This window comes from Natrix helvetica (genome assembly GCF_964273705.1).
Source record: "Natrix helvetica genome assembly, chromosome: W".
NCBI classification, from domain to species: domain Eukaryota; kingdom Metazoa; phylum Chordata; class Lepidosauria; order Squamata; family Natricidae; genus Natrix; species Natrix helvetica.
This window is the reverse complement of record NC_138555.1, coordinates 82,412,944-82,438,130: the sequence shown is the minus strand read 5'-3', so window position 1 is coordinate 82,438,130 and position 25,187 is coordinate 82,412,944. Positions and strand designations below refer to the sequence as shown.

Here is a 25,187-nt window from a genome sequence, read left to right as displayed (position 1 = left end):
TAATAAATGTATAAGAATGACAAACGTAAAGAAGAAGAAGAATTATGTGGAATGTAGACTTAAAACGGTATGTAAGAGAACAAAACATAAATTCTGGGGGGGGGGGAAAACCCTTCTGCCTCCTCTCAGTCCGTTTCTCTTGTCTTCTGCAGGGTAAATTCATCCGAATCCACTTTGGGGCAACGGGAAAGTTGGCGTCAGCCGACATAGAAACCTGTGAGTATCGAGTTTCCAAACCGCGCCAGTTTTTTCATCGAGTCTTGGAAAATTCTGGGATTGTTTTCCCCCACCCAAAAGTTCACCACCTCGGTGTCTTTTGTCGTTCTCTCTCCCCCTTTTCCCATCTTCCCTTTAGACCTCCTGGAAAAATCCAGAGTAATCTTCCAGCTGAAGTCGGAGAGGAATTACCACATCTTTTACCAGATCTTGTCCAACAAGAAGCCCGAGTTGTTGGGTGAGCCATGAATTTATAAAAACCCGAGATGTCTAGAGGTGGAGCTCTTGCCTCACACCGATGAGGCTGTGAGTTCGATCCTACGTAGAGGCAGATATTTCTCTCTTTTCGGCACAAGGAGAATTTATCCGTTGAACAAAACTCCGCATTGGCGACAGGGAAGGGCGTCAGGCCAGTAAATACTCAGCTCCATTCAGTTGCCCAGATTCCATCCCGCAAGGCTCATTAAAAGAAGAGGATGATAGCAGGATTCCAGCACTTGAGGGGCTGCCCCAAAGAAGAGGGGGTCAAATTATTCTCCAAAGCACCAGAGGGCAGGACATGAAACAATGGTTGGAAACTAATCAAGGAGGGAAGCAGGCTGGAATTAAGGAGAAACTTCCTAACAGTGGCGGCAATTAACCAGTGGAATAGCTTGCCTTCAGAAATCGTGGTTGCTCCATCAATGGAGGGTGTTAAGAAGAGACTAGACAGTTACTTATCTGAAATGGTATGGGTTCTCCTGCTTGAGCAGGGGGCTGGACTAGAAGACCCCCAAGGTCCCTTCCAGCTGTTCTATTCTATTCCATTTCATTCCATTCCACTCCACTCCACTCCACTCTATCCTGTTCTGTTCCGTTCCATTCCGCTCCACTCCATTCTATCTATTCTGTTCTCTTCTGTTCCGTTCCGTTCCGCTCTACTCCACTCCACTCCATTCTATCTATTCTGTTCTGTTCTCTTCTGTTCCACTCCACTCCGTTCTATCTATTCTGTTCTGTTCTGTTCCATTCTGCTCCACTCCACTCCATTCTATCTATTCTGTTCTCTTCTGTTCTGTTCCATTCCATTCCGCTCCACTCCATTCTATCTATTCTGTTCTCTTCTGTTCTGTTCCATTCCATTCCGCTCCACTCCATTCTATCTATTCTGTTCTCTTCTGTTCTGTTCCATTCCATTCTGCTCCACTCCATTCTATCTATTCTGTTCTGTTCTCTTCTGTTCTCTTCTGTTCTCTTCTGTTCCACTCTACTCCACTCCATTCTATCTATTCTGTTCTCTTCTGTTCTGTTCCGTTCCATTCCGCTCTACTTCACTCCTCTCCATTCTATCTATTCTGTTCTGTTCTCTTCTGTTCTGTTCCACTCCACTCCGTTCTATCTATTCTGTTCTGTTCTGTTCTGTTCCATTCTGCTCCGCTCCGCTCCGCTCCGCTCCCCTCCCCTCCATTCTATTATGTTCTGTTCTCTTCTGTTCCACTCCACTCCACTCCACTCCATTCTATCTATTCTGTTCTGTTCCATTCCAATACATTCCACTCCACTCCACTCTGTTCTATCTATTCTGTTCTCCTCTGTTTTATTCCGTTCCATTACGCTCCACTCCACTCCATTCTATCTATTCTGTTCTCTTCTCTTCTGTTCCGCTCCACTCCAATCAATTCTATCTATTCTGTTCTCTTCTGTTCCATTCTGTTCCGTTCCAGTCCATTCTATTTTCTTTGTTCTGTTCTGTTCTGTTCTCTTCTCTTCTCTTCTGCTCCACTCCACTCCACTCTATCTATTCTCTTCTCTTCTGTTCTCTTCTGTTCCGCTCCACTCCAATCAATTCTATCTCTTCTGTTCTCTTCTGTTCCTTTCCATTCCATTCTATTTATTCTGTTCTGTTCTGTTCTGTTCTGTTCTGTTCTGTTCTGTTCTGTTCTGTTCTGTTCTCTTCTCTTCTCTTCTCTTCTCTTCTCTTCTCTTCTCTTCTCTTCTCTTCTGCTCCACTCCACTCCACTCCACTCTATCTATTCTCTTCTCTTCTGTTCCGCTCCACTCCATTCTATCTATTCTGTTCTGTTTTGTTCCTCTTCAGTCCACTCCATTCTATCTATTCTGTTCTCTTCTCTTCCGCTCCACTCCAATCAATTCTATCTATTCTGTTCTCTTCTGTTCCGTTCCGTTCCAGTCCATTCTATTTATTCTGTTCTGTTCTGTTCTGTTCTGTTCTGTTCTGTTCTGTTCTCTTCTCTTCTCTTCTCTTCTCTTCTCTTCTCTTCTCTTCTCTTCTCTTCTGCTCCACTCCACTCCACTCCACTCTATCTATTCTATTCTCTTCTGTTCTCTTCTGTTCCGCTCCACTCCATTCTATCTATTCTGTTCTGTTCTTTTCTGTTCCACTCCACTCCATTCCATTCCATTCCATTCTATTCATCAGATGAATTTGTCCAAACTGGTTCAGATGAACTACATCTCTTCTATCCTGACCTTGTACAAGTCCGATGACTTCACACATTTTTGAAGTCAGGAAGGCTTCACTGAGACTGGGTTGATGAGCCTTCGTTTTGTTGAGTTGGACACTGTCTTCTAAACGTCTACGGAGATTCTCCGTCATCCAGGTCACGGTTGTGCCAAAGGTGCTTCTCCCAAGAAGCAGTGGGACTTTCGGGTTTTTCTTTCGAAGACCTTTCGCTTCTCATCCAAGAAGCTTCTTCGGTTCTGAGTAGATCCTTACCATTCCCCGCCATCCAGTCAGAGCTGAAGAAGCTTCTTGGATGAGAAGCGAAAGGTCTTCGAAAGAAAAACCGGACAGTCCAATTGTCTCTTGAAAAAACACGCCTTTCGGTTGGCAAAGATGTTTAAAGACAAACCAGCTAAACGTCGGAAGTGCCACACAGATACCTTCATTTCATTTTTCATTTATTAGCACTTATATACCGCCCCCTCTCCCGAAAGGGACTCGGGGCGGTGTACAGTCCGTATTAAAAAACACCAAATAAAATACATGTATGCATAGGAGGAGGATAAAATAGGCCAAAACTGTACAGCTAATAAGTAAACAATATAAAAATTTAAAATATCATACAATTTATACACTATCCCTCTAAAAGCCAGTAAAAAGTATATGCCAGGGGGTAGACGTTGTAAATTATGCCAAACCAGCCAGTCGGAACAGGTGTGTCTTCAGTTTCTGTCGGAAGGAGCGGAGGTCAGTAGTGGTTCTAATGTCGGGGGGGAGGTCATTCCAGAGGGTTGGGCCCATCACAGAGAAGGCCCTACTCCTCGGTGTCGCCCGTTGGCATTGCCTCGTGGACGGCACCAGGAGAAGGCCCTCCCTGTGAGAGCGGATTGGCCGCAGGGATGTGTGCGGGAGGATGCGATCCCGCAGGTAACTAGGCCCTATGCCATGGAGCGCTTTAAAGATGGTAATCAGAACCTTGAACCGCACCCGAAAGACCACAGGTAGCCAGTGCAGCTCGCGCAGGAGAGGTGTTACGTGGGAGTACCTAGTACTCCCCATGACTACCCGCGCGGCTGCGTTCTGGACTAGCTGCAGTCTTCGGGCGCGTCCCAAGGGAAGCCCCATGTAGAGAGCGTTACAGTAGTCCAGGCGAGACGTCACCAGCGCATGAGTGACTGTGCGTAGGGCATCACGGTCCAGAAGGGGGCGCAATTGGCGCACCAGGCGAACCTGGTGGAACGCCCCCCTTGCCACGGCTGCCACATGATCATCCATTGACAGCCGGGCATCTAGGAGGACGCCCAAATTGCGCGCCCGTTCCACAGGGGGCAATTGCTCGCCCCCTATGGCCAGTGATGGAATTAACTGGCTGAACCGAGGTGCCGGTAGCCACAGCCACTCAGTCTTGGAGGGGTTGAGTTTGAGTCTGTTGTCCCCCATCCAGACCCCGACGGCTTCCAAACACCGGGATAGTAAGATACCTGGATCTTACTATCATATGTAGTGGACACGTGGAGAAGCAAAGAGATATTGAACAAAAATAAAGATATGGTTGGAAAAGGTGTATCACATGAAGTGTTAATACCACTTTACAATCCCTTGGTAAGGCCACACTTGGAATACTGCATTCAGTTCTGGTCGCCACGATGTAAAAAAGATGGGGAGACTCTAGAAAGAGTGCAGAGAAGAGCAACAAAGAGGATTAGGGGACTGGAGACTAAAACATATGAAGAACGGTTGCAGGAACTGGGTGTGTTTAGCTTAAGAGAAAGAAGGACTAGGGGAGACATGATAGCAGTCTTCCAATATCTCAGGGGCTGCCACAAAGAAGAGGGAGTCAAACTATTCTCCAAGGCACCTGAGGACAGAACAAGAAGCAATGGGTGGAAACTAATCAAGGAGAGAAGCAACTTAGAACTGAGGAGAAACTTCCTGACAGTTAGAACAATTAATCAGTGGAACAAAATTGCCTCCAGAAGTTGTGAATGCCCCAACACTGGAAGTCTTTAAGAAGATGTTGGATAGCCATTTGTCTGAAACGGTATAGGGTTTCCTGCCTGGGCAGGGGGTTGGACTAGAAGACCTCCAAGGTCCCTTCCAACTCTACTATTGTATTGTATTGTAAGGTGATAAAACAATGCATGGAGCTAAAGCCAGAAATATTTCTGCTGGGGATATTATCTGAAACATAAAGAGAACACGTGCTTAATTATTCATAGAATAACTGCAGCTAGAATTGTATTTGCACAATATCGGAAAAGTGAAGAGATCCCTACTGACGAGAAGGTGATTAGGAAAATATTAGAATGCGCAGAAACAAGTGAGTGGCCTGCCAGCCATCTTTTCTTTTCGGATTTCAGGCCCGCCACACTTTCTCCTGCGGGAAAATGGGAGTTGGGTGATGTGTAGCCATAATAGCATTCTTTCTTAGAAAGTCAAGGTCATTCTTTGTCTCCGCACCTGGCCGGATGCGGATGGGAGGAATCTGCCTTCGTGGCAGGGAAGGATTGGACCATGGGATGGACTGGTGGGTGTTGGGGCAGGATCTTGAACGTTCAACTGGGTGAGAAAACTTGGAAGCTTTCAGATTCGGGTTTTCCCAGATGTGTTTTCCCAGATGTGCCAACATGACATCTCTAATAAAGCCTCAGAGTTTTATTTTGTTGGGGTGGGGTTTTTTTTTTTTTTGGAAACCTGACAATGAGTAGATTAACATTGACAACTAAGGAGAAAGAACAAGCTGATTATGATATGATATGGGAAGTGTTCTATCAATGGTTAGAGAAGAAAAAAGGGAAATTGGAAAAAGAAGGTTAAACAAAGACTGGAAAACGTATCAAAATAGAGATAAGAGTTAAATGACAATTCTTGGTACCAATATTACGAAAATAATGATGTTTAACATTATTATGGTATTTTTATTAGAAGATAGCTTGAAATATAGAGTTTTATAAGGTTCTAAATATTCAAGATATTATAATATAGGGAAGAGGGTTGCAGAGAAAGAGTCAGGTTCTACCTTTAGGCAAGAAAAACGAAATGCACAGGTACAATATAGGTGGTACCTTGCTCAGTAGTAGTAACTGTGAAAGGGATCTTGGAGTCCTAGTGGACAACCATTTAAATAGGAGCCAGCCGTGTGCAGCAGCTGCCAAAAAAGCCAACCCAGTTCTAGGCTGCATCAACAGAGGGATGGAATCAAGATCACGTGATGGGTTAATACCACTTTACAATCCCTTGGTAAGGCCACACTTGGAATACGGCATTCAGTTTTGGTCACCACGATGTAGAAAAGATGTGGAGACTCTGGAAAGAGTGCAGAGAAGAGCAACAAAGAGGATTAGGGGACTGGAGACTAAAACATATGAAGAACGGTTGCAGGAACTGGGTATGTTTAGCTTAAGAGAAAGAAGGACTACGGGAGACATGATAGCATTGTTCCAATATCTCAGGAGCTGCCACAAAGAAGAGGGAGTCAAGCTATTCTCCAAGGCACCTGAGGGTAGAACAAGAAGCAATGGGTGGAAACTAATCAAGGAGAGAAGCAACTTAGAACGGAGGAGAAATTTCCTGACAGTTAGAACAATTAATCAGTGGAACAGAAGTTGCCTCCGGAAGTTGTGAATGCCCCAACACTGGAAGTCTTGAAGAAGATGTTGGATAGCCATCTGTCTGAAACGGTATAGGGTTTCCTGCCTAGGCAGGGGGTTGAACTAGAAGACCTCCAAGGTCCCTTCCAACTCTGCTATTTGTACTCAGATGACACACTGCTTCTGGAAAGATGGAATGTTTTGGCACCACTTTCTTTTGCTTCCTTCTTCTTGACTTAGTAGGAGTTGAGTTGAGTCTCCTTTCACTCATTCAAATTGGTTGCGGTGAAAGACTTCCAATTTTGGTAAGACGGAACAAGGCGGCGGGAATAACCACTTAGGAAGAGAAGATTGACCACTTCTTTGTCTAAGCGCTTGACTTCTTCCATTTGTTTCTCTTTCCAGACATGATGTTGGTCACCAACAATCCTTACGACTACGCCTTCATCTCCCAAGGAGAGACCACAGTGCCCTCCATCGATGATGCTGAGGAATTGTTAGCAACTGACGTGAGTAATATTCTCCCAAGTGTTCTCCAACTTGGCTTCTAAGATCAGAGGTGTCCAACTTTGACAACTTGAAGGCCTGTGGACTTCAACTCCCCAGAATTCCCCAGACAGCATGGGTTTGAACCCTGAGCCTGGGCAAATGGAAGACTTAAGATCTGTGGACTTCAGCTCCCAGAATTCTCCATCCAGCTGGGGAATTCTTGGATGTCAGGGTTCCAAATAGCATCCAAAATTAAATCCGAGGCAAAGGATTGCTGAAAGTTCCAATTTATGAAGAGACTGGCACATCCGGGAAAACCCGAATCTGAAAGCTTCCCGGTTTTCCCCACCCAGTTGAAAGTTCAAGATCTTGCCCCCCCCACCCCACAAGTCCATCACAGGGTCCAATCTTCCACTACCACTCTGGCAGCTTCCACCCATCCAGTTCCAGTCAGGTGCAGAGGTTCAAAGACAAAAGATGACCTTGGCTTTCTAGAAAGAATGTTGTTATGGCTACATATCATCTTAACTCCGTACAATCCCCCCTCCCATTTTCCCACAATAGAAAATGCATCGTAGAATAATAGAAAATGTGGCAGGCCAAAGATCCAAAAGAAAAGATGGCTGCAGGCCTGACATAGGAATGGAAGTCCACAGGTCTTCAAGTTGCCCAGGTTGGACATTCCTTGTTCAAGATGTTTTGGACTGCTGAACTTTGAACCTCAGCCACTTGAAGACTTAAGATTTGTGGACTCCAACTCCCAGAATTCTCCATCCAGCGTGGCTAGCTGAGGAATTCTGGGAGTTGAGGTCCCCTGGTCTTCAGGTTACTCAGTTTGGACACTCTTTGCTCCAGATGTTTTGGACTATGGAACCTAGAACCTCAGTTGTGATGACGTGGGACAAGGCACGAAGGTCACACGACCAGCTGAGAGTTCAAACTCCCCTTTAACGCTCCAAATCGGCCCCCAAACGCTCGAGGGTGAGCAGTGGACATGAGGAGTGACGGAACTCAGGTGATGAGCAAGGACCACCCGCTCCTGATCCAAGAGCACGGAGAGTGGAGAGAAGGCGAGAACAGCACAGACTGACCAGGTCCCAGAGCAAAACACGTGTGTGCACAAACAAACACACGCACGCACACACAAAGCAGCCCCAGGGAAAGGAGTCCACAAAACAAGGAACACACAATGAGTCAGGAAGAAGGCACTGAGTTCATCAGTAAGAAAGAAGCAAGCAGTCCTGTCAACTCCAACTACCGGCACACCAAACTCGTTTGTTCCCGACAAAAGGCCCCTCCCCACAGCATCTCCTTAAGTCTCAGTCCCCAGGTGTGCCTTGTGAAGAGGGGCGGGGTGCTTTCCTCCCAAGTACTCAGGTCAGTCTGTGCTGTTCTCGCCTTCTCTCCACTCTCCGTGTGCTCTTGGATCAGGAGCGGGTGGTCCTTGCTCATCGCCTGAGTTCCATCGCTCCTCATGTCCACTGCTCTCTCTCTCTTGGTTATCCTGCTCCCGTTCCTCCCTGCTAGCAAGCCATCCCAATCTTGAGGGCCCCTGGGCTGCTTTGTCCTGCTCCTCCCCACATTCCTCTGAAGCCAATGAGGCCGCCCCCTCGATCTGCATCGGCCCTAGCTCCAGCTCATATATCGTCCGCAGATTCAGGCTCCGACAGGGGGCACGACACTCACCAACTTGAAGATTTGTGGGCTTCGACTCCCAGAATTCCCCAGCCGAGCCAATCTCCCAATTCCAAGCCGAGCTTCGTTTTAGGCCAGGGTTCTCAAAGGTGGCCCCTTTAAGACTGGTGGACTTCAACTCCCAGAATTCCCCAGCCAGTGTGGCTAGCTGGGGAATTCTGGGAGTTGAAGTCCAACAGGTCTTCAAGTTGCCCAGGTATGACACCTCTAGTTCAAGATGTTTAAACTACGGCATTGCGCCCCGAACGTTCCCCATATGAAGGCTCATGGGACTTGTAGTCCAAGCTATATCTGAGCAATCTGAGATTGGAGATCGATTTGTTGGAATTGGAATAGTGGGCTTGTTTTGGTTGAGCTTGGAGTTAATACCGTATTTTTCGGAGTATAAGGCGCACCTTTATCCCCCCCTAAAAGAGGGTGAAAATTTGGATGAATCCTATACACTGAATGTAGCCCCAGTAGCCCAGCCCACCCACCGTCCCCCACCCTTTGGCCTCTGCCTCCCAGCAATTGACCTCTTTGCAGCAAACGGGGAAAATGGGGCTTGCGGAGGCTGCAATAGACTATAGCAATCCCTGCAGCCTGAAACAGCTGATGATCAAGGAGGCACCTGCCTTCTTCCTGACTCATTGTGTGTTCCTTGTTTCGTGGACTCCTTTCCCTGGGGCTGTTTTGTGTGTGCTTAAAGTGAAAGTGAAACTTGCTGTTTGCTCCTCGAGGCAAATTGCTGGGAGGCAGAAGCAGATTTTTTCCCCCTTATGCTAATCAGGCTGTTTGCTGCAAGGAGGTAAGTCAACAACTATAAATGCCTGTAGAATGTTCAAATGATGAGATTTGTTTTTTTAAAGACTGCTTTATTATTGTTCTACACAGCTTAACAAAATGAAGAAGCTTTTTAAAATAAATGCTTGATCTGAAGAGGCCCAGTGCTATTGTATCTTCTTTTAAAAAGCAGAGAATAACGTATACTTCTTGGAAAGCCACGTCAATTTTAACAGCATCTGTACAAGTATAGTCTGAAACGTAACACCGCAAACAGTGTATATTGTTGGTACCGTTTGCTGTTTGTTACAAGGAGGCAAATTGCTGGGAGGCAGAGGCAGATGTTTTCCCCTTGTTTTCCTCCCCAAAAGCTAGGTGCGTCTTATACTTCGAAGCGTCTTATACTCCAAAAATACGGTACTCATCCCCTGTTTTTTTCTCCCCCTCCAAATCCAGAGTGCCTTTGACATCTTAGGGTTCACCCAAGAGGAGAAAAACTCCATCTACAAGCTGACAGGGGCCATCATGCATTTCGGAAACATGAAATTCAAGCAGAAACAGCGAGAAGAACAGGCCGAGCCCGATGGCACAGAAGGTGAGGGGAAGAAATGATCATGCCCCACCCCCCACCCCCCACCCCCCCAAATTACGATGATGAGATAATAATTTACCAAGGTTTATTCGTACACCAAGGTGGCTCAGTGGCTAAGACACTGAGCTTGTCGATCAGAAAGGTTGGCAGTTTGGCGGTTCGAATCCCCAGCGCCGCGTAACAGAGTGAGCTCCCGTGACTTGTCCCAGCTTCTGCCAACCTAGCAGTTCGAAAGTACGTAAAAAAATGCAAGTAGAAAAATAGGCACCACCTTTGGTGGGATGGTAACAGTGTTCCTTGCACCTTCGGCGTTGAGTCATGCCGGCCACACGACCACGGAGGCGTCTTCAGACAGCGCTGGCTTTGAAACGGAGATGAGCACCACCCTCTAGAGTCAGGAACGAGTAGCACATATGTGCAAGGGGAATCTTTACCTTTACTTATTCATACACAGTTAAGGATAAAATTATTAAAAGGATACAGGTGACCCTCGACTTACAGCCACCAATGGGCCTCAGTCATCCCTTGATAAGCAAGACCGTTGTTAAGTGAGTGGCGTCTCCTTTTACAGCCTTCATTACCGGCGTTGTTAAGCGAATAGGATGATCATTCAGCGAATCTGACTTCCCCGTTGACTTTGCTTGTCCGAAGGTTGCAAAGGGGGATTACGTGACCCCGGGAAACTGTAACCGTCATAAATACGAACGGGCAGGAAATTTCTGCTTCGTTCTAGGTTGGTTCTCTCCTTGATTAGTTTCCATCCATCGTTTCTCATCCTCTTCTCCATCCCCCATTCCTCATCCAAGATCCCAGGGATCCCTCAAGCAGTGTTTCTCAATCTTGGGGACTTGAAGATGGGTAGATGAACTGGGAGAGGGATCTCGGAGTCTTAGTGGGCAACCAGTTAAATAGGAGCCAGCAGTGTGCGGCGGCAGCCAAAAAAGCCAATGCAATCCTCAGTTGCATTAACAGAGGGATACAATCAAGGGAGGTACTAATACCACTCTATAAAGCCTTAGTAAGGCCACACCTAGAGTACTGCATCCAGTTTTGGTCACCACACTATAAAAATAAATATACCGTTCGATAAAGCGCAGTGATGGCTAACCTTTTTGCCATCGCTTGGCAAAAGCAGGGGGAGCGCATGGGGTCGTGCGCCCGTACCATAATTGTATGCACCCGCCCCCTGCGCATGCGTACCCCCTGCGCTCCCCCACTTTGGGCACACAATCGGACCAGAAAGTCCGTTTTTCGCTCTCCCCAGGCTCCAGAGCCTTTCTAGGAGCTAGGGAGGGCAAAAACGGCCTTCCCCACTCTCTTGAGGACCTCCAATGGCCAGAAATGGCCCCTTTGCTGACTTCCGGTCAGACCAATAAGTCTATTTTTTGCCCTTCCCAGGCTCCAGAGCCTTTCTGGGAGCCTAGGGACTGTGAAAATGGCCTCCCCACCCCTGCCCAAGGTCCTCCGGATGCCGGAAACAGCTCATTTGCCAACTTCCGGTCAGACCGGAAGTCCCATTTTTCACTCTCTCCAGGCTCCAGAGTCTTTCTAGAAGCTAGGGAGGGAGAAAGTGGCTTTCCCTCCCCCCCTCCGGAGCTCCTCCGGATGCTGGAAATGGCCCATTTGCCGACTTCTGGTCGGACCACAAAATCCGTTTGTTACTCTCCCCAAGCTCCAAGGCCTTTCTAGGAACCTGGGGAGGGCGAAAACGGCTTTCCCCACCCCCTGGAGGCACTCTGGAGCCCGGAAACGGTGCCTTTACTGACTTCCGGTGGGACCGGAAGGCCTAGTTTGCGCTCTCCCTAGGCTACAGAGTCTCTCTAGGAGCTTGGGGAGGACAAAAGCAGCCTTCCCCACCCCCTGGAGGCCATCTTGAAGCCGGAAATGGCCCATTTTCCAACTTTGGGTTGGACGTGAAGGCCTGTTTTTCACCCTCCCCAGGATCCAGAGCCTTTCTAGGAATCTGGAGAGGGCAAAAATGGCCTTCCTCACCTCCCGGAATCCGAAAAGAAACTGTTTCCGGACTTCTGGTGAGCCCAGAACAGTGGTAAAATTCAAATTTTTTTACTACCGGTTCTGTGGGCGTGGTGTGGCTTGGTGGGTGTGGCTTGGTGGGCGTGGCAGGGGAAGGATACTGCAAAATTGCCATTCCCACCCCACTCTGGGGCCAGCAAGAGGTGGCATTTGCCGCTTCTCTGAACTACTCAAAATGTCCGCTACCGGTTCTCCAGAACCTGTCAGAACCTGCTGGATTTCACCCGTGGCCCAGAAGGCCCGAAAATCAGCTGCGTGCGCCGTAGCTGAGCTCATGTGCCCACCGATATGACTCCGCCTGCCGCCTGTGGTACCCATGCCATACGTTCGCTATCACGGCCTTAGTAAGACCACGCCTGGAACAATGCATCCAGTTTTGGTCACCACCCTATAAAAAGAGATGTTGAGACCCTGTGAAAGAGTGGAGAGAAGAGCAGCCAGGATGATGAGGGGACTGGAGGCTCAAACGTACGACGAACGGTTGCAGGGACTGGACCTGGCTAGCAGCATGCCCATTTTCTGCCCGAAAAGCACGTTGTACGGATTGGGTCCTTCGCTAGATCAAGTTGGCCGTCCATCACTTGAGTCCTTTTCCAACCTGTCTACCCAATCACCTAAGCCGGGGGTGTCCAAACTTGGGAACTTTAAGACTTGTGGACTTCAACTCCCAGAATTCCCCAGCCAGCCCTGGCTGTGGAATTCTGGGAGTTGAAGTCCACAAGTCTTAAAGTTCCCAGGTTTGGACACCCCTGGCCTAAGCCAAGAGACGGCCTTTGAGTGACACCTTTCCATGGCTCTTGCAGAAGCTGACAAGTCGGCGTATCTGATGGCCCTCAACTCCGCAGACCTGCTGAAGGGGCTTTGCCACCCGAGGGTTAAAGTGGGGAACGAGTACGTCACCAAAGGGCAAAATGTCCAACAGGTAAGAAAGAACCCCACCTGCCCACGGAGGAAAAAAAGACCAGCTCTCAAAAGAAAAAGAAAATAAGGAGAACCCACTTTTCACATGCAAACTCAAGGTGGGCGTATCATTTCTATGGATTACTTTTTTTAAGGGGGTGAGATGTTTTCATGCCCAGGTACCCCAAGCAGACTCAGATTGTCTCCGTCTAATTCAAATTCCTTGGGTGTCTAATCACACTCGGCCAATAAAGTATTCCTGTTCTGTTCTACTCTAATTCTAATTCTAATCTTCCTCTATATTCTACTCTATTCTATTATTCTATTCTATATTATTCTATTCTATATTCTGTATTCTAGTCTATTCTTTTCTAGTCTATTCTTTTATTTTATATTCTATTCTATTCTACTCTAATTCTATTCTATTCTATTTTATATTCTATTCTCTATATTCTATTCTGTTCTATTATTCTATTCTATAATTCTATTCTACATTTTGTATTCTGTATTCTAGTCTAGTCTAGTCTTTTGTTCTATATTCTATGTTCTATGTTCTATATTCTATATTCTATATTCTATATTCTATATTCTATATTCTATATTCTATATTCTATATTCTGTTCTATTCCATTCTATTTACTGTATTCTATTCTATTCTATTCTATTCTATTCTATTCCCATTCCATTCCATTCCATATTTTATTTTATTTTATTAATTATTTTATTATTTTATTATTTTATTATTTATTTTATTATTTTATTATTTTATTATTTTATTATTTTATTATTTTATTATTTTATTATTTTATTATTTTATTATTTTATTATTTTATTATTTTATTATTTTATTATTTTATTATTTTATTATTTTATTAGTTTATTAGTTTATTAGTTTATTAGTTCATTAGTTCATTAGTTCATTAGTTCATTAGTTCATTAGTTCATTAGTTCATTAGTTTATTAGTTTATTAGTTTATTAGTTTTAGTTTATTAGTTTATTAGTTTAGTTTATTTTTTTATTTTATGATTTTATTATTTTATTTTAGTTTATTAGTTTAGTTTATCTTATTTTATTTTATTTTATTATTTTATTTCATTTTATTTCATTTTATTTCATTTTATTTCATTTTATTTCATTTTATTTCATTTCATTTCATTTTATTTTATTTTATTTTATTATTTTATTTTATTATTTTGGATTTGGATTGGATTTATTAGATTTATATGCCGCCCTTCTCCCAAGGACTCCATGGCTCTTGCAGAAGCTGACAAGTCGGCGTATCTGATGGCGAAGAGCAACCAGGATGATTAGTTTAGTTTAGTTTAGTTTAGTTTAGTTTAGTTTAGTTTAGTTTAGTTTAGTTTAGTTTAGTTTATATTCTATTCTATTCCCATTCCATTCCATATTTTAGTTTATTTTAGTTTATTATTTTATTTTATTTTATTTTAGTTTAGTTTAGTTTAGTTTAGTTTAGTTTATATTCTATTCTATTCCATTCCATTCTATTCCCATTCCATATTTTATTTTATTTTATTCTTTATTTTATTTTATTATTTTCTGTTCTGGTCTATATTCTATATTCTATTCTATTCTTCTGTTCCATATTCTATCTTCTAGCCTAGTCTCTTCTTTTCTAGTCTTCTCTTCTACCTTCTATATAGTCCAGTCCAGTCCTCCTCCTGAGCTTTGTTGGGGAAACGTAGGCGGGGAAGAAGCTTCCTCCCCCCCTTCCCTCCCCTTCCCTTCCCTTCCTTTCCCTCCCCAGGTGTGCTATTCCACTGGGGCTCTGGCCAAGGCTGTCTACGAGAGGATGTTTGTCTGGATGGTTATGAGAATCAACACCACGCTGGAAACCAAGCTTCCCCGACAGTATTTCATTGGGGTGTTGGATATTGCTGGCTTTGAGATCTTTGACGTGAGTAATTCTTTCTCCAGTCAGGGCTTTGGCTTCTTCATTGGGGAGATCGGCCTTCCCCCAGTTGCTTCTCCCAAGTGTCCTCAGGATTTGACAGGCAACCACTGGGTAGAGTTGAGATAGAGGATGGAGGGATGGAGGGATGGAGGGATGGATGGAGGGAGGGAGGGAGGGAGGGAGAGACCATCTTGATTTCAGTTAGAAATGGTCAGGATGGTTTTTGGCCCTCGAGCCATCTTGTTCAGGTTTTACCAGATCCATCCACCAACCCATCCACCTCTCTCTCTCAATTCATCCCTCCCTCCCTCCCTCCCTGCCTGCCTGCATATACCCATCCATCCACCCTCCCTCCTTCCCTTCCACTCTTCTTTCCTTCTACTATTCGGTCCTTCCACCCACTGATCCATCTATCCTATTTCTGTCTTCCTTCCCTTCTTCCTTCTTTTCCTCCCTCTCTTCTTCCCTCTCTTCAACCCTTCTTTTCTTCTACCTTTCCTTCCTTCCTTCCTTCCTTCCTTCCTTCCTTCCTTCCTTCCTTCCTTCCTTCCTTCCTTCCTTCCTTTCCTCCCTCTCTTCTTCCCTCTATTCAACCCTTCTTTTCTTCTACCTTTCCTTCCTTCCTTCCTTCCTTCCTTCCTTCCTTCCTTCCTTCCTTCCTTTCCTCCCTCTCTTCTTCCCTCTATTCAACCCTTCTTTTCTTCTACCTTTCCTTCCTTCCTTCCTTCCTTCCTTCCTTCCTTCCTTCCTTCCTTCCTTCCTTCCTTCCAGCCGCCCATCCTATCCAATTTCTGTCTTCCTTCCTTTCTCTTCCTTCCTTCCCTCCCTCTCTCCTTCCCTCTATTCAACCCTTCTTTCCTTCTACTGTTCCTTCCTTTCTTCCTTCCACCAACATATCCTATTCTATTTCTGTCTTCTTTGCTTTTTTCCCTCTCTCCTCCCCTCTGTTACTCCCTTCTTCCCTTCCACTGTTCCTTCCTTCCTTCCACCCACCTATCCACCTATCCCATTTCTGTCTTTCTTCCTTCCTTTTCTCCCTCTCTCCTTCCCTCTGTTCCTCCCTTCTTTCCTTTCACTGTTTCTTCCTTCCTTCCACCCACCTACCCATCTATCCCATTTCTTCCTTCCTTCTTTTCCTCCCTCTCTCCCTTCTCTGTTCCATCCTCCTTTTCTTCTACCATTCCTTCCTTCCATCCATCCACCCACCTATCCATCTATCCTGTCTTCCTCCCTTTCTTCCTCCTTCACTCCATCCCTTCTACCCTCCCTTCCTTCCTCATTCACTCCATCCCTTCTACCCTTCCTTCCTTCCCTCCCTCCCTCCTCCGTTCCACCCTTCTTTTCTTCTACCGTTCCTTCCTTCCTTCCACCTACCTATTTAGCCATCAATTTTCCTTCCTTCCTTCCTTCCTTCCTTCCTTCCTTCCTTCCTTCCTTCCTTCCTTCCTTCCTTCCTTCCTTCCTTCCTTCCTTCCTTGCTTCCTTTCTTCCTCCCTCCCTCCCTCCTTCTCACCCACCCATTTTTCCATCCATTCACACCCCTCTATCCACCCATGCATCCACCCACGCACTCTTCCTCTCTCCCCTCCCTTCCACATCCACGCATCCACCCCCTCACCTGCTCACCCACGGCCAATAGAGGTTGAACTAATTTTCAGGAGCTTTGACTTAAACCCAGGGGGTCAGCAACCTTAAACACTCAAAGAGCCCCAAAGGTCCTATCCGGAAGCCCCCCCCCTTCAATTCTGGAGTCGAGTGGAAGTCTGCTCCCCCCACCATAGAGTCTCCTCCTAGCAAGGCATCCTTTGGCCTCTACCTGTCCTAATTGTGGAGCCGACCGACCGGCTACAGGGAGCCAGAGAAGAGGGATGAAAGAGCCACATGTGGCTCCAGAGCCGCATGTGGGTTGACCCCCGACTTAACCGACCGGGGAGGGGGGTGGTGGTCCCTACTGAAAAAGCCTAATCTTCCAGAAATGCCCCTCCTCCTCCTCCTCCTCCTCCAGGAAGGCTGATTTCCTTTCCCTCCCCCCTCCCTCCCTCCCAGTTCAACAGCTTTGAGCAGCTCTGCATCAACTTCACCAACGAGAAGCTGCAGCAGTTCTTCAACCATCATATGTTTGTGCTGGAACAAGAGGAGTACAAGAAGGAGGGCATCGAATGGATCTTCATTGACTTCGGCATGGACCTCCAGGCCTGCATTGACCTGATTGAGAAGGTACCTCCCTCTTCTCCATTGTTAGACAATATAACACAATAGCAGAGTCGGAAGGGACCTTGGAGGTCTTCTAGTCCAACCCCCTGCCTAGGTAGGAAACCCTACACCATTTCAGATAGATGGTTACAATACAATACAATACAATACTAGAGTTGGAAGGGACCTTGGAGGTCTTCTAGTCCAACCCCCTGCCTAGATGGTTACAATACAATACAATACAATACTAGAGTTGGAAGGGACCTTGGAGGTCTTCTAGTCCAACCCCCTGCCTAGGTAGGAAACCCTACACCATTTCAGATAGATGGTTACAATACAATACAATACAATACTAGAGTTGGAAGGGACCTTGGAGGTCTTCTAGTCCAACCCCCTGCCTAGGTAGGAAACCCTACACCATTTCAGATAGATGGTTACAATACAATACAATACAATACTAGAGTTGGAAGGGACCTTGGAGGTCTTCTAGTCCAACCCCCTGCCTAGGTAGGAAACCCTACACCATTTCAGATAGATGGTTACAATACAATACAATACTAGAGTTGGAAGGGACCTTGGAGGTCTTCTAGTCCAACCCCCTGCCTAGGTAGGAAACCCTACACCATTTCAGATAGATGGTTACAATACAATACAATACAATACTAGAGTTGGAAGGGACCTTGGAGGTCTTCTAGTCCAACCCCCTGCCTAGGTAGGAAACCCTACACCATTTCAGATAGATGGTTACAATACAATACAATACAATACTAGAGTTGGAAGGGACCTTGGAGGTCTTCTAGTCCAACCCCCTGCCTAGGTAGGAAACCCTACACCATTTCAGATAGATGGTTACAATACAATACAATACAATACTAGAGTTGGAAGGGACCTTGGAGGTCTTCTAGTCCAACCCCCTGCCTAGGTAGGAAACCCTACACCATTTCAGATAGATGGTTACAATACAATACAATACAATACTAGAGTTGGAAGGGACCTTGGAGGTCTTCTAGTCCAACCCCCTGCCTAGGTAGGAAACCCTACACCATTTCAGATAGATGGTTACAATACAATACAATACAATAGTAGAGTTGGAAGGGACCTTGGAGGTCTTCTAGTCCAACCCCCTGCCTAGGTAGGAAACCCTACACCATTTCAGATAGATGGTTACAATACAATACAATACAATACTAGAGTTGGAAGGGACCTTGGAGGTCTTCTAGTCCAACCCCCTGCCTAGGTAGGAAACCCTACACCATTTCAGATAGATGGTTACAATACAATACAATACAATAGTAGAGTTGGAAGGGACCTTGGAGGTCTTCTAGTCCAACCCCCTGCCTAGGTAGGAAACCCTACACCATTTCAGATAGATGGTTACAATACAATACAATACAATAGTAGAGTTGGAAGGGACCTTGGAGGTCTTCTAGTCCAACCCCCTGCCTAGGTAGGAAACCCTACACCATTTCAGATAGATGGTTACAATACAATACAATACAATACTAGAGTTGGAAGGGACCTTGGAGGTCTTCTAGTCCAACCCCCTGCCTAGGTAGGAAACCCTACACCATTTCAGATAGATGGTTACAATACAATACAATACAATACTAGAGTTGGAAGGGACCTTGGAGGTCTTCTAGTCCAACCCCCTGCCTAGGTAGGAAACCCTACACCATTTCAGATAGATGGTTACAATACAATACAATACAATAGTAGAGTTGGAAGGGACCTTGGAGGTCTTCTAGTCCAACCCCCTGCCTAGGTAGGAAACCCTACACCATTTCAGATAGATGGTTACAATACAATACAATACAATACTAGAGTTGGAAGGGACCTTGGAGGTCTTCTAGTCCAACCCCCTGCCTAGGTAGGAAACCCTACACCATTTCAGATAGATGGTTACAATACAATACAATACAATACAATAGTAGAGTTGGAAGGGACCTTGGAGGTCTTCTAGTCCAACCCCCTGCCTAGGTAGGAAACCCTACACCATTTCAGATAGATGGTTACAATACAATACAATACAATAGTAGAGTTGGAAGGGACCTTGGAGGTCTTCTAGTCCAACCCCCTGCCTAGGTAGGAAACCCTACACCATTTCAGATAGATGGTTACAATACAATACAATACAATACTAGAGTTGGAAGGGACCTTGGAGGTCTTCTAGTCCAACCCCCTGCCTAGGTAGGAAACCCTACACCATTTCAGATAGATGGTTACAATACAATACAATACAATAGTAGAGTTGGAAGGGACCTTGGAGGTCTTCTAGTCCAACCCCCTGCCTAGGTAGGAAACCCTACACCATTTCAGATAGATGGTTACAATACAATACAATACAATAGTAGAGTTGGAAGGGACCTTGGAGGTCTTCTAGTCCAACCCCCTGCCTAGGTAGGAAACCCTACACCATTTCAGATAGATGGTTACAATACAATACAATACAATACTAGAGTTGGAAGGGACCTTGGAGGTCTTCTAGTCCAACCCCCTGCCTAGGTAGGAAACCCTACACCATTTCAGATAGATGGTTACAATACAATACAATACAATACTAGAGTTGGAAGGGACCTTGGAGGTCTTCTAGTCCAACCCCCTGCTTAGGTAGGAAACCCTACACCATTTCAGATAGATGGTTACAATACAATACAATACAATACTAGAGTTGGAAGGGACCTTGGAGGTCTTCTAGTCCAACCCCCTGCCTAGGTAAGAAACCCTACACCATTTCAGATAGATGGTTACAATACAATACAATACAATACTAGAGTTGGAAGGGACCTTGGAGGTCTTCTAGTCCAACCCCCTGCCTAGGTAGGAAACCCTACACCATTTCAGATAGATGGTTACAATACAATACAATACAATACTAGAGTTGGAAGGGACCTTGGAGGTCTTCTAGTCCAACCCCCTGCCTAGGTAGGAAACCCTACACCATTTCAGATAGATGGTTACAATACAATACAATACAATACTAGAGTTGGAAGGGACCTTGGAGGTCTTCTAGTCCAACCCCCTGCCTAGGTAGGAAACCCTACACCATTTCAGATAGATGGTTACAATACAATACAATACAATACTAGAGTTGGAAGGGACCTTGGAGGTCTTCTAGTCCAACCCCCTGCCTAGGCAGGAAACCCTATACCGTTCCAGACAAATGGCTATCCAACATCTTCTTAAAGACTTCCAGTGTTGGGGCATTCACAACTTCTGGAGGCAACTTCTGTTCCCCTGATGAATTGCTCTCCCTGTCAGGAAATTTCTCCTCAGAGAAATTCTAGGGTTGGACTAGAAGACCTCCAAGGTCCCTTCCAACTCTGTTCTTTTATTCTACGCTATTCTATTCTAAAAGATCTTGGCGTCTTAATGGATGATCAGTTAAATATAAGGGTATGTGGCTTCAGCCAAAAATGCCAATGCAATCCTAAATTGCATCAATAGAGGAGTACAATCAAGATTAGTTTCCACCCATTGCTTCTTGTTCTACCCTCAGGTGCCTTGGAGAAGAGTTTGACTCCCTCTTCTTTGTGGCAACCCCTGAGATATTGGAAGATTGCTGTCATGTCTCCCCTAGTCCTTCTTTCTATTAAATTACAATACAATACAATAGTAGAGTTGGAAGGGACCTTGGAGGTCTTCTAGTCCAACCCCCTGCCTAGGCAGGAAACCCTACACCGTTCCAGACAAATGGCTATCCAACATCTTCTTCAAGACTTCCAGTGTTGGGGCATTCACAACTTCTGGAGGCAACTTCTGTTCCACTGATTGATTGTTCTAACTGTCAGGAAATTTCTCCTCAGTTCTAAGTTGCTTCTCTCCTTGATTAGTTTCCACCCATTGCTTCTTGTTCTACCCACAGATGCCTTGGAGAATAGTTTGACTCCCTCTTCTTTGTGGCAACCCCTGAGATATTGGAACAATGCTATCATGTCTCCCGTAGTCCTTCTTTCTCTTAAGCTAAACATACCCAGTTCAGTGGTGGGTTCCTGCTGGATCGCACCGGATCGCGCGCGCTCCCTTTCAGCGCTCCACCTGGCTTGCGCGCTCCCTTTCAGCGCTCCACCTGGCTTGCGCGCTCCCTTTCAGCGCTCCACCTGGCTTGCGCGCTCCCTTTCAGCGCTCCACCTGGCTCTCGCGCTCCCCTCCGGCGCTGAAACCGGAAGTACAGTTTTGCCCGGCCCTGGCGAAGCAACGACGCCTGCCTGCGCTCCACCAGCTCGGCTGGGAACGGAGATGTTTCCTCAGCAGAGCGGAGCGCCTGAAAAGTCTTTTCAGGCGCTCCGCTCCGCTGAGGAAACATCTCCGTTTCCAGCCGAGCTGGTGGAGCGCAGGCAGGCGTCGTTGCTTCGCCAGGGGCGGGGCAAGACTGTACTTCCGGTTTCAGCGCCGGAAGGGAGCGCGAGAGCCAGGTGGAGCGCTGAAAGGGAGCGCGCAAGCCAGGTGGAACGCTGAAAGGGAGCGCGCAAGCCAGGTGGAGCGCTGAAAGGGAGCGCGCGCGATCCGGTGCGATCCAGCAGGAACCCACCACTGACCCAGTTCCTGCAACCGTTCTTCCTATGTTTTAGCCTCCAATCCCCTAATCCTCTTTGTTGCTCTTCTCTGCACTCTTTCTAGAGTCTCCACAACCTTTTTGTATTATAAAACGGTGCTAACTCTTCCAATGTAATTTCCTGAGAACAATTAACCCGTGGAACAGAAGTTGCCTCCAGAAGTTGTGGGCGCTTCATCTTTAAAAGAAAAGATCAGACAGCGATTTGTCCTAAACGGTCTACGGTCTCCTGCTCGAGTAGGGGGTCAGACTAGAAGACCTCCAAGGTCCCCTTTGCCGCTCTCCTACCGTTGGGAGAAATGTCCTTCTGGGTTCAGCTCCAAGGGGGGGGGAAAGAGACTGGAAACACGGAGGCCGCTTGGAAAGATGGTTTTAACGGCGGACAGGACCACGCGGCTTGAGCTCCTGAACCAGAAAAGGGGGAATCCCACACTTCCAGATGTTGGGCGAAGAAGGAAAGAATGAAAAGAAGGAGCGCGCTGGGTTTTCCTTAAAAAAATATTCTCCGTTCGGCCTCACCCACCTCTCTGTTTCCTGTTCCTGTGTCAAGAAATGTATTCTGATTGGTTGTCAGACTCCCATGGGGGGGGGGGAAATGCGGAGGCAACTCTCTAGACTGTGTTTTGAGTCCAAGTTGGGTTGAATTCCCAGGGGCCAAGTTTCTGCGGAAGGCGAATCCCACCTTTGCTATGTAAAGTCGACTAGGCCACGCCCATAACCAAGGTGGGGGCTATTAAGAGGGAGTCTGCTTCCTGCCCTTAAATATATATATATATTTCCCCATTTCTGATCCAGGGGAAATATAATATTCTGCCTTTTCAATATTTCAAGATCCACGACCTCCGCGATCTCGAGGCTGCCCCTCTTGTTAACCCGCGGCGAGATCCCGAAGGGCGTTGTAACTCCTTGGTTTTCCTTCCTCCAGCCCATGGGCATCATGTCCATCTTGGAAGAGGAATGCATGTTCCCCAAGGCCAGCGACATGACCTTCAAGGCCAAACTCTACGACAACCACCTGGGCAAGTCGGCCAACTTCGGCAAAGCGCGAGTCATCAAGGGCAAACCCGAGGCCCACTTCGCCCTGGTCCACTATGCCGGCACGGTGGACTACAACATCAACGGGTGGCTCCAGAAAAACAAGGACCCCCTCAACGAGACCGTGGTCGGCCTCTACCAGAAGTCAGCCATGAAGCTCCTGGCCAATCTCTTTGCCAACTACGCCGGAGCGGACGCACGTAAGGGAAAATGGGTGTGCGGTGGAGGGGATGGGTGGGGAGGAGGCCGGAGATAAGAGAGGAGGCCCCCGATGCCTTCAAACCAACCTTCTGGTCTACGAGATTGAAGGCTAGGAGCGGAAGGACTCGTCTTCGCTCCTCAGCCTTCCAGGTAGGGAGAAAGGAAGCCAAGCGTGACTGTATGGAACGTGGGGTGGACAGATGAGAGAGAGAGGAAGAGAGGGTGGGATGGAGAGGGAGGAAGAGGGAGAGAGGGAGGAGAAGGGAGAGAAGGAGAGAGAGAGAGAGGAAGAGAGGGTGGGAGGGAGAGGTAGGGAAAGGGAGAGAGGGGAGAAGGAGGGGAAGGGGAAAAGGAGAGAGAGAGGAAGAGGAAGAGAGGGAGAGGGGGAGAGAGAGGAAGAGAGGGAGGGATGGAGAGGTAGGGAGAGGGAGAGGGAGGGGAAGGGAGAGAAAGGGAGAGAGAGAGAGAGGAAGAGAGGGTGGGAGGGAGAGGGGGAAGAAGGGAGAGGGAGGGGAAAGGGGGAAAGGAGAGAGAGAGAGGAAGAGGAAGAGAGGGTGGGAGGGAGGGTGAGAGAGAGAGTGAGAGTGAGAGGGAGGGGAAGGGAGACAGAGAGGAAGAGGGGGTGGGAGAGAGAAGGAGGGATAGGGAGAGAGGGAAGAAGGGAGTGGGAGGGGGAAAAGGAGAGAGAGAGGAAGAGGAAGACAGGGAGGGAGGAAGGGGGAGAGGGGGAGAGAGAGGGAGTGAGGGAGGGGAAGGGAGAGAGGGGGAGAGAGGAGGGAGAGGGAGAAAGGGAGAGAGAGAGAGGAGGAGAGGGAGGGAGGGAAAGGGAGAGAAGGAGGGGTAGAGGGAGGGAGAGAGGAAGAGAAGGTGGGAGGAAGAGGGAGGGAAGGAGAGGGAGGGTGAGGGGAGGAGAGAGCGGGAGAGGGAGGGAAGGAGAGGGAGGGGAGGAGAGAGCGGGAGAGGGAGAGAAGAGGAGGGAGGGTGAGGGGAGGAGAAGGAGGGTGAGGGGAGGAGAGAGCGGGAGAGGGAGGGAAGGAGAGGGAGAGGGAGGGAAGGAGAGGGAGGGGAGGAGAGAGCGGGAGAGGGAGAGAAGAGGAGGGAGGGTGAGGGGAGGAGAAGGAGGGTGAGGGGAGGAGAGAGCGGGAGAGGGAGGGAGGAGAGGGAGGAGGGAGGAGGGGAGGGGAGGAGAGAGCGGGAGAGGGAGAGAAGAGGAGGGAGGGTGAGGGGAGGAGAAGGAGGGTGAGGGGAGGAGAGAGCGGGAGAGGGAGGGAGGGAGGGGAGGAGAGAGCGGGAGAGGGAGAGAAGAGGAGGGAGGGTGAGGGGAGGAGAGCGCGGGGAGAGGGAGGGAAGGAGAGGGAGAGGGAGGGAAGGAGAGGGAGGGGAGGAGAGAGCGGGAGAGGGAGAGAAGAGGAGGGAGGGTGAGGGGAGGAGAGAGTGGGAGAGGGAGGGAAGGAGAGGGAGAGGGAGGGAAGGAGAGGGAGGGGAGGAGAGAGAGCGGGAGAGGGAGAGAAGAGGAGGGAGGGTGAGGGGAGGAGAAGGAGGGTGAGGGGAGGAGAGAGCAGGAGAGGGAGGGAAGGAGAGGGAGGGGAGGAGAGAGCGGGAGAGGGAGAGAAGAGGAGGGAGGGTGAGGGGAGGAGAAGGAGGGTGAGGGGAGGAGAGAGCAGGAGAGGGAGGGAAGGAGAGGGAGGGGAGGAGAGAGCGGGAGAGGGAGAGAAGAGGAGGGAGGGTGAGGGGAGGAGAGAGCGGGAGAGGGAGGAAGGAGAGGGAGAGGGAGGGAAGGAGAGGGAGGGGAGGAGAGAGCGGGAGAGGGAGAGAAGAGGAGGGAGGGTGAGGGGAGGAGAAGGAGGGGAGGGGAGGGAGAGAGGGGAGGGGAGGGAGGAGAGGGAGGGAGGAGGAGAGGGAGAGAGAGGAGGGAGGGTGAGGGGAGGAGAGAGGGGGAGGAGGGAGGGAAGGAGAGGGAGAGGGAGGGAAGAGAGGAGGGAGGAGAGGAGAGAGGGAGAGGGAGAGAAGAGGAGGGAGGGTGAGGGAGGAGAAGGAGGGTGAGGGGAGGAGAGAGCGGGAGAGGGAGGGAAGGAGAGGGAGGGGAGGAGGAGAGCGGGAGAGGGAGAGAAGAGGAGGAGGGTGAGGGGAGGAGAGAGCGGGAGAGGGAGGAGAGGAGGGAGGGAGGAGGAGAGGGAGGGAAGGAGAGGGAGAGGGAAGGAGAGGGAGAGGAGGGAAGGAGAGGGAGGGGAGGAGAGAGCGGGAGAGGGAGAGAAGAGGAGGGAGGGTGAGGGGAGGAGAAGGAGGGTGAGGGGAGGAGAGAGCGGGAGAGGGAAGGAAGGAGAGGCTGCTTTTCATCCATCTTTCTCTCCTCCCTTCGGCAGCGTTGGAGTCCAAGGGGAAGGGGACTCATAAGAAGAAGGGCTCTTCCTTCCAGACGGTGTCGGCCTTGCACAGGGTAAGGAGAGCCCAACCCTTGGTGGGAGGGGGCCGTCAGGGACCTTCCGCGGAGGGGTCCTCTCCCTTGGATGATTCCCTCTTCCTTCTGGACGGTCGCCGTCCATCCGAGGCCTCGTCTGATCTCGAGTTTGGG

At 48.1% G+C, this 25,187-nt stretch overlaps 1 protein-coding gene across 1 annotated transcript in view; it reads left to right on the top strand.

Moving 5' to 3' along the window:
- MYH7 (myosin heavy chain 7) overlaps positions 1–25,187 on the top strand; it is an 80,802-nt gene that overhangs the window by 13,277 nt on the left and 42,338 nt on the right. Inside the window, exons 9-17 of the mRNA XM_081968902.1 lie at positions 153–216; positions 356–454; positions 6,655–6,758; positions 9,652–9,790; positions 12,625–12,743; positions 14,488–14,637; positions 16,681–16,851; positions 22,305–22,614; positions 24,979–25,052. Of these exons, the coding sequence (XP_081825028.1) occupies positions 153–216; positions 356–454; positions 6,655–6,758; positions 9,652–9,790; positions 12,625–12,743; positions 14,488–14,637; positions 16,681–16,851; positions 22,305–22,614; positions 24,979–25,052 (1,230 nt within the window). The remainder of the gene's footprint in view (positions 1–152; positions 217–355; positions 455–6,654; positions 6,759–9,651; positions 9,791–12,624; positions 12,744–14,487; positions 14,638–16,680; positions 16,852–22,304; positions 22,615–24,978; positions 25,053–25,187) is intronic.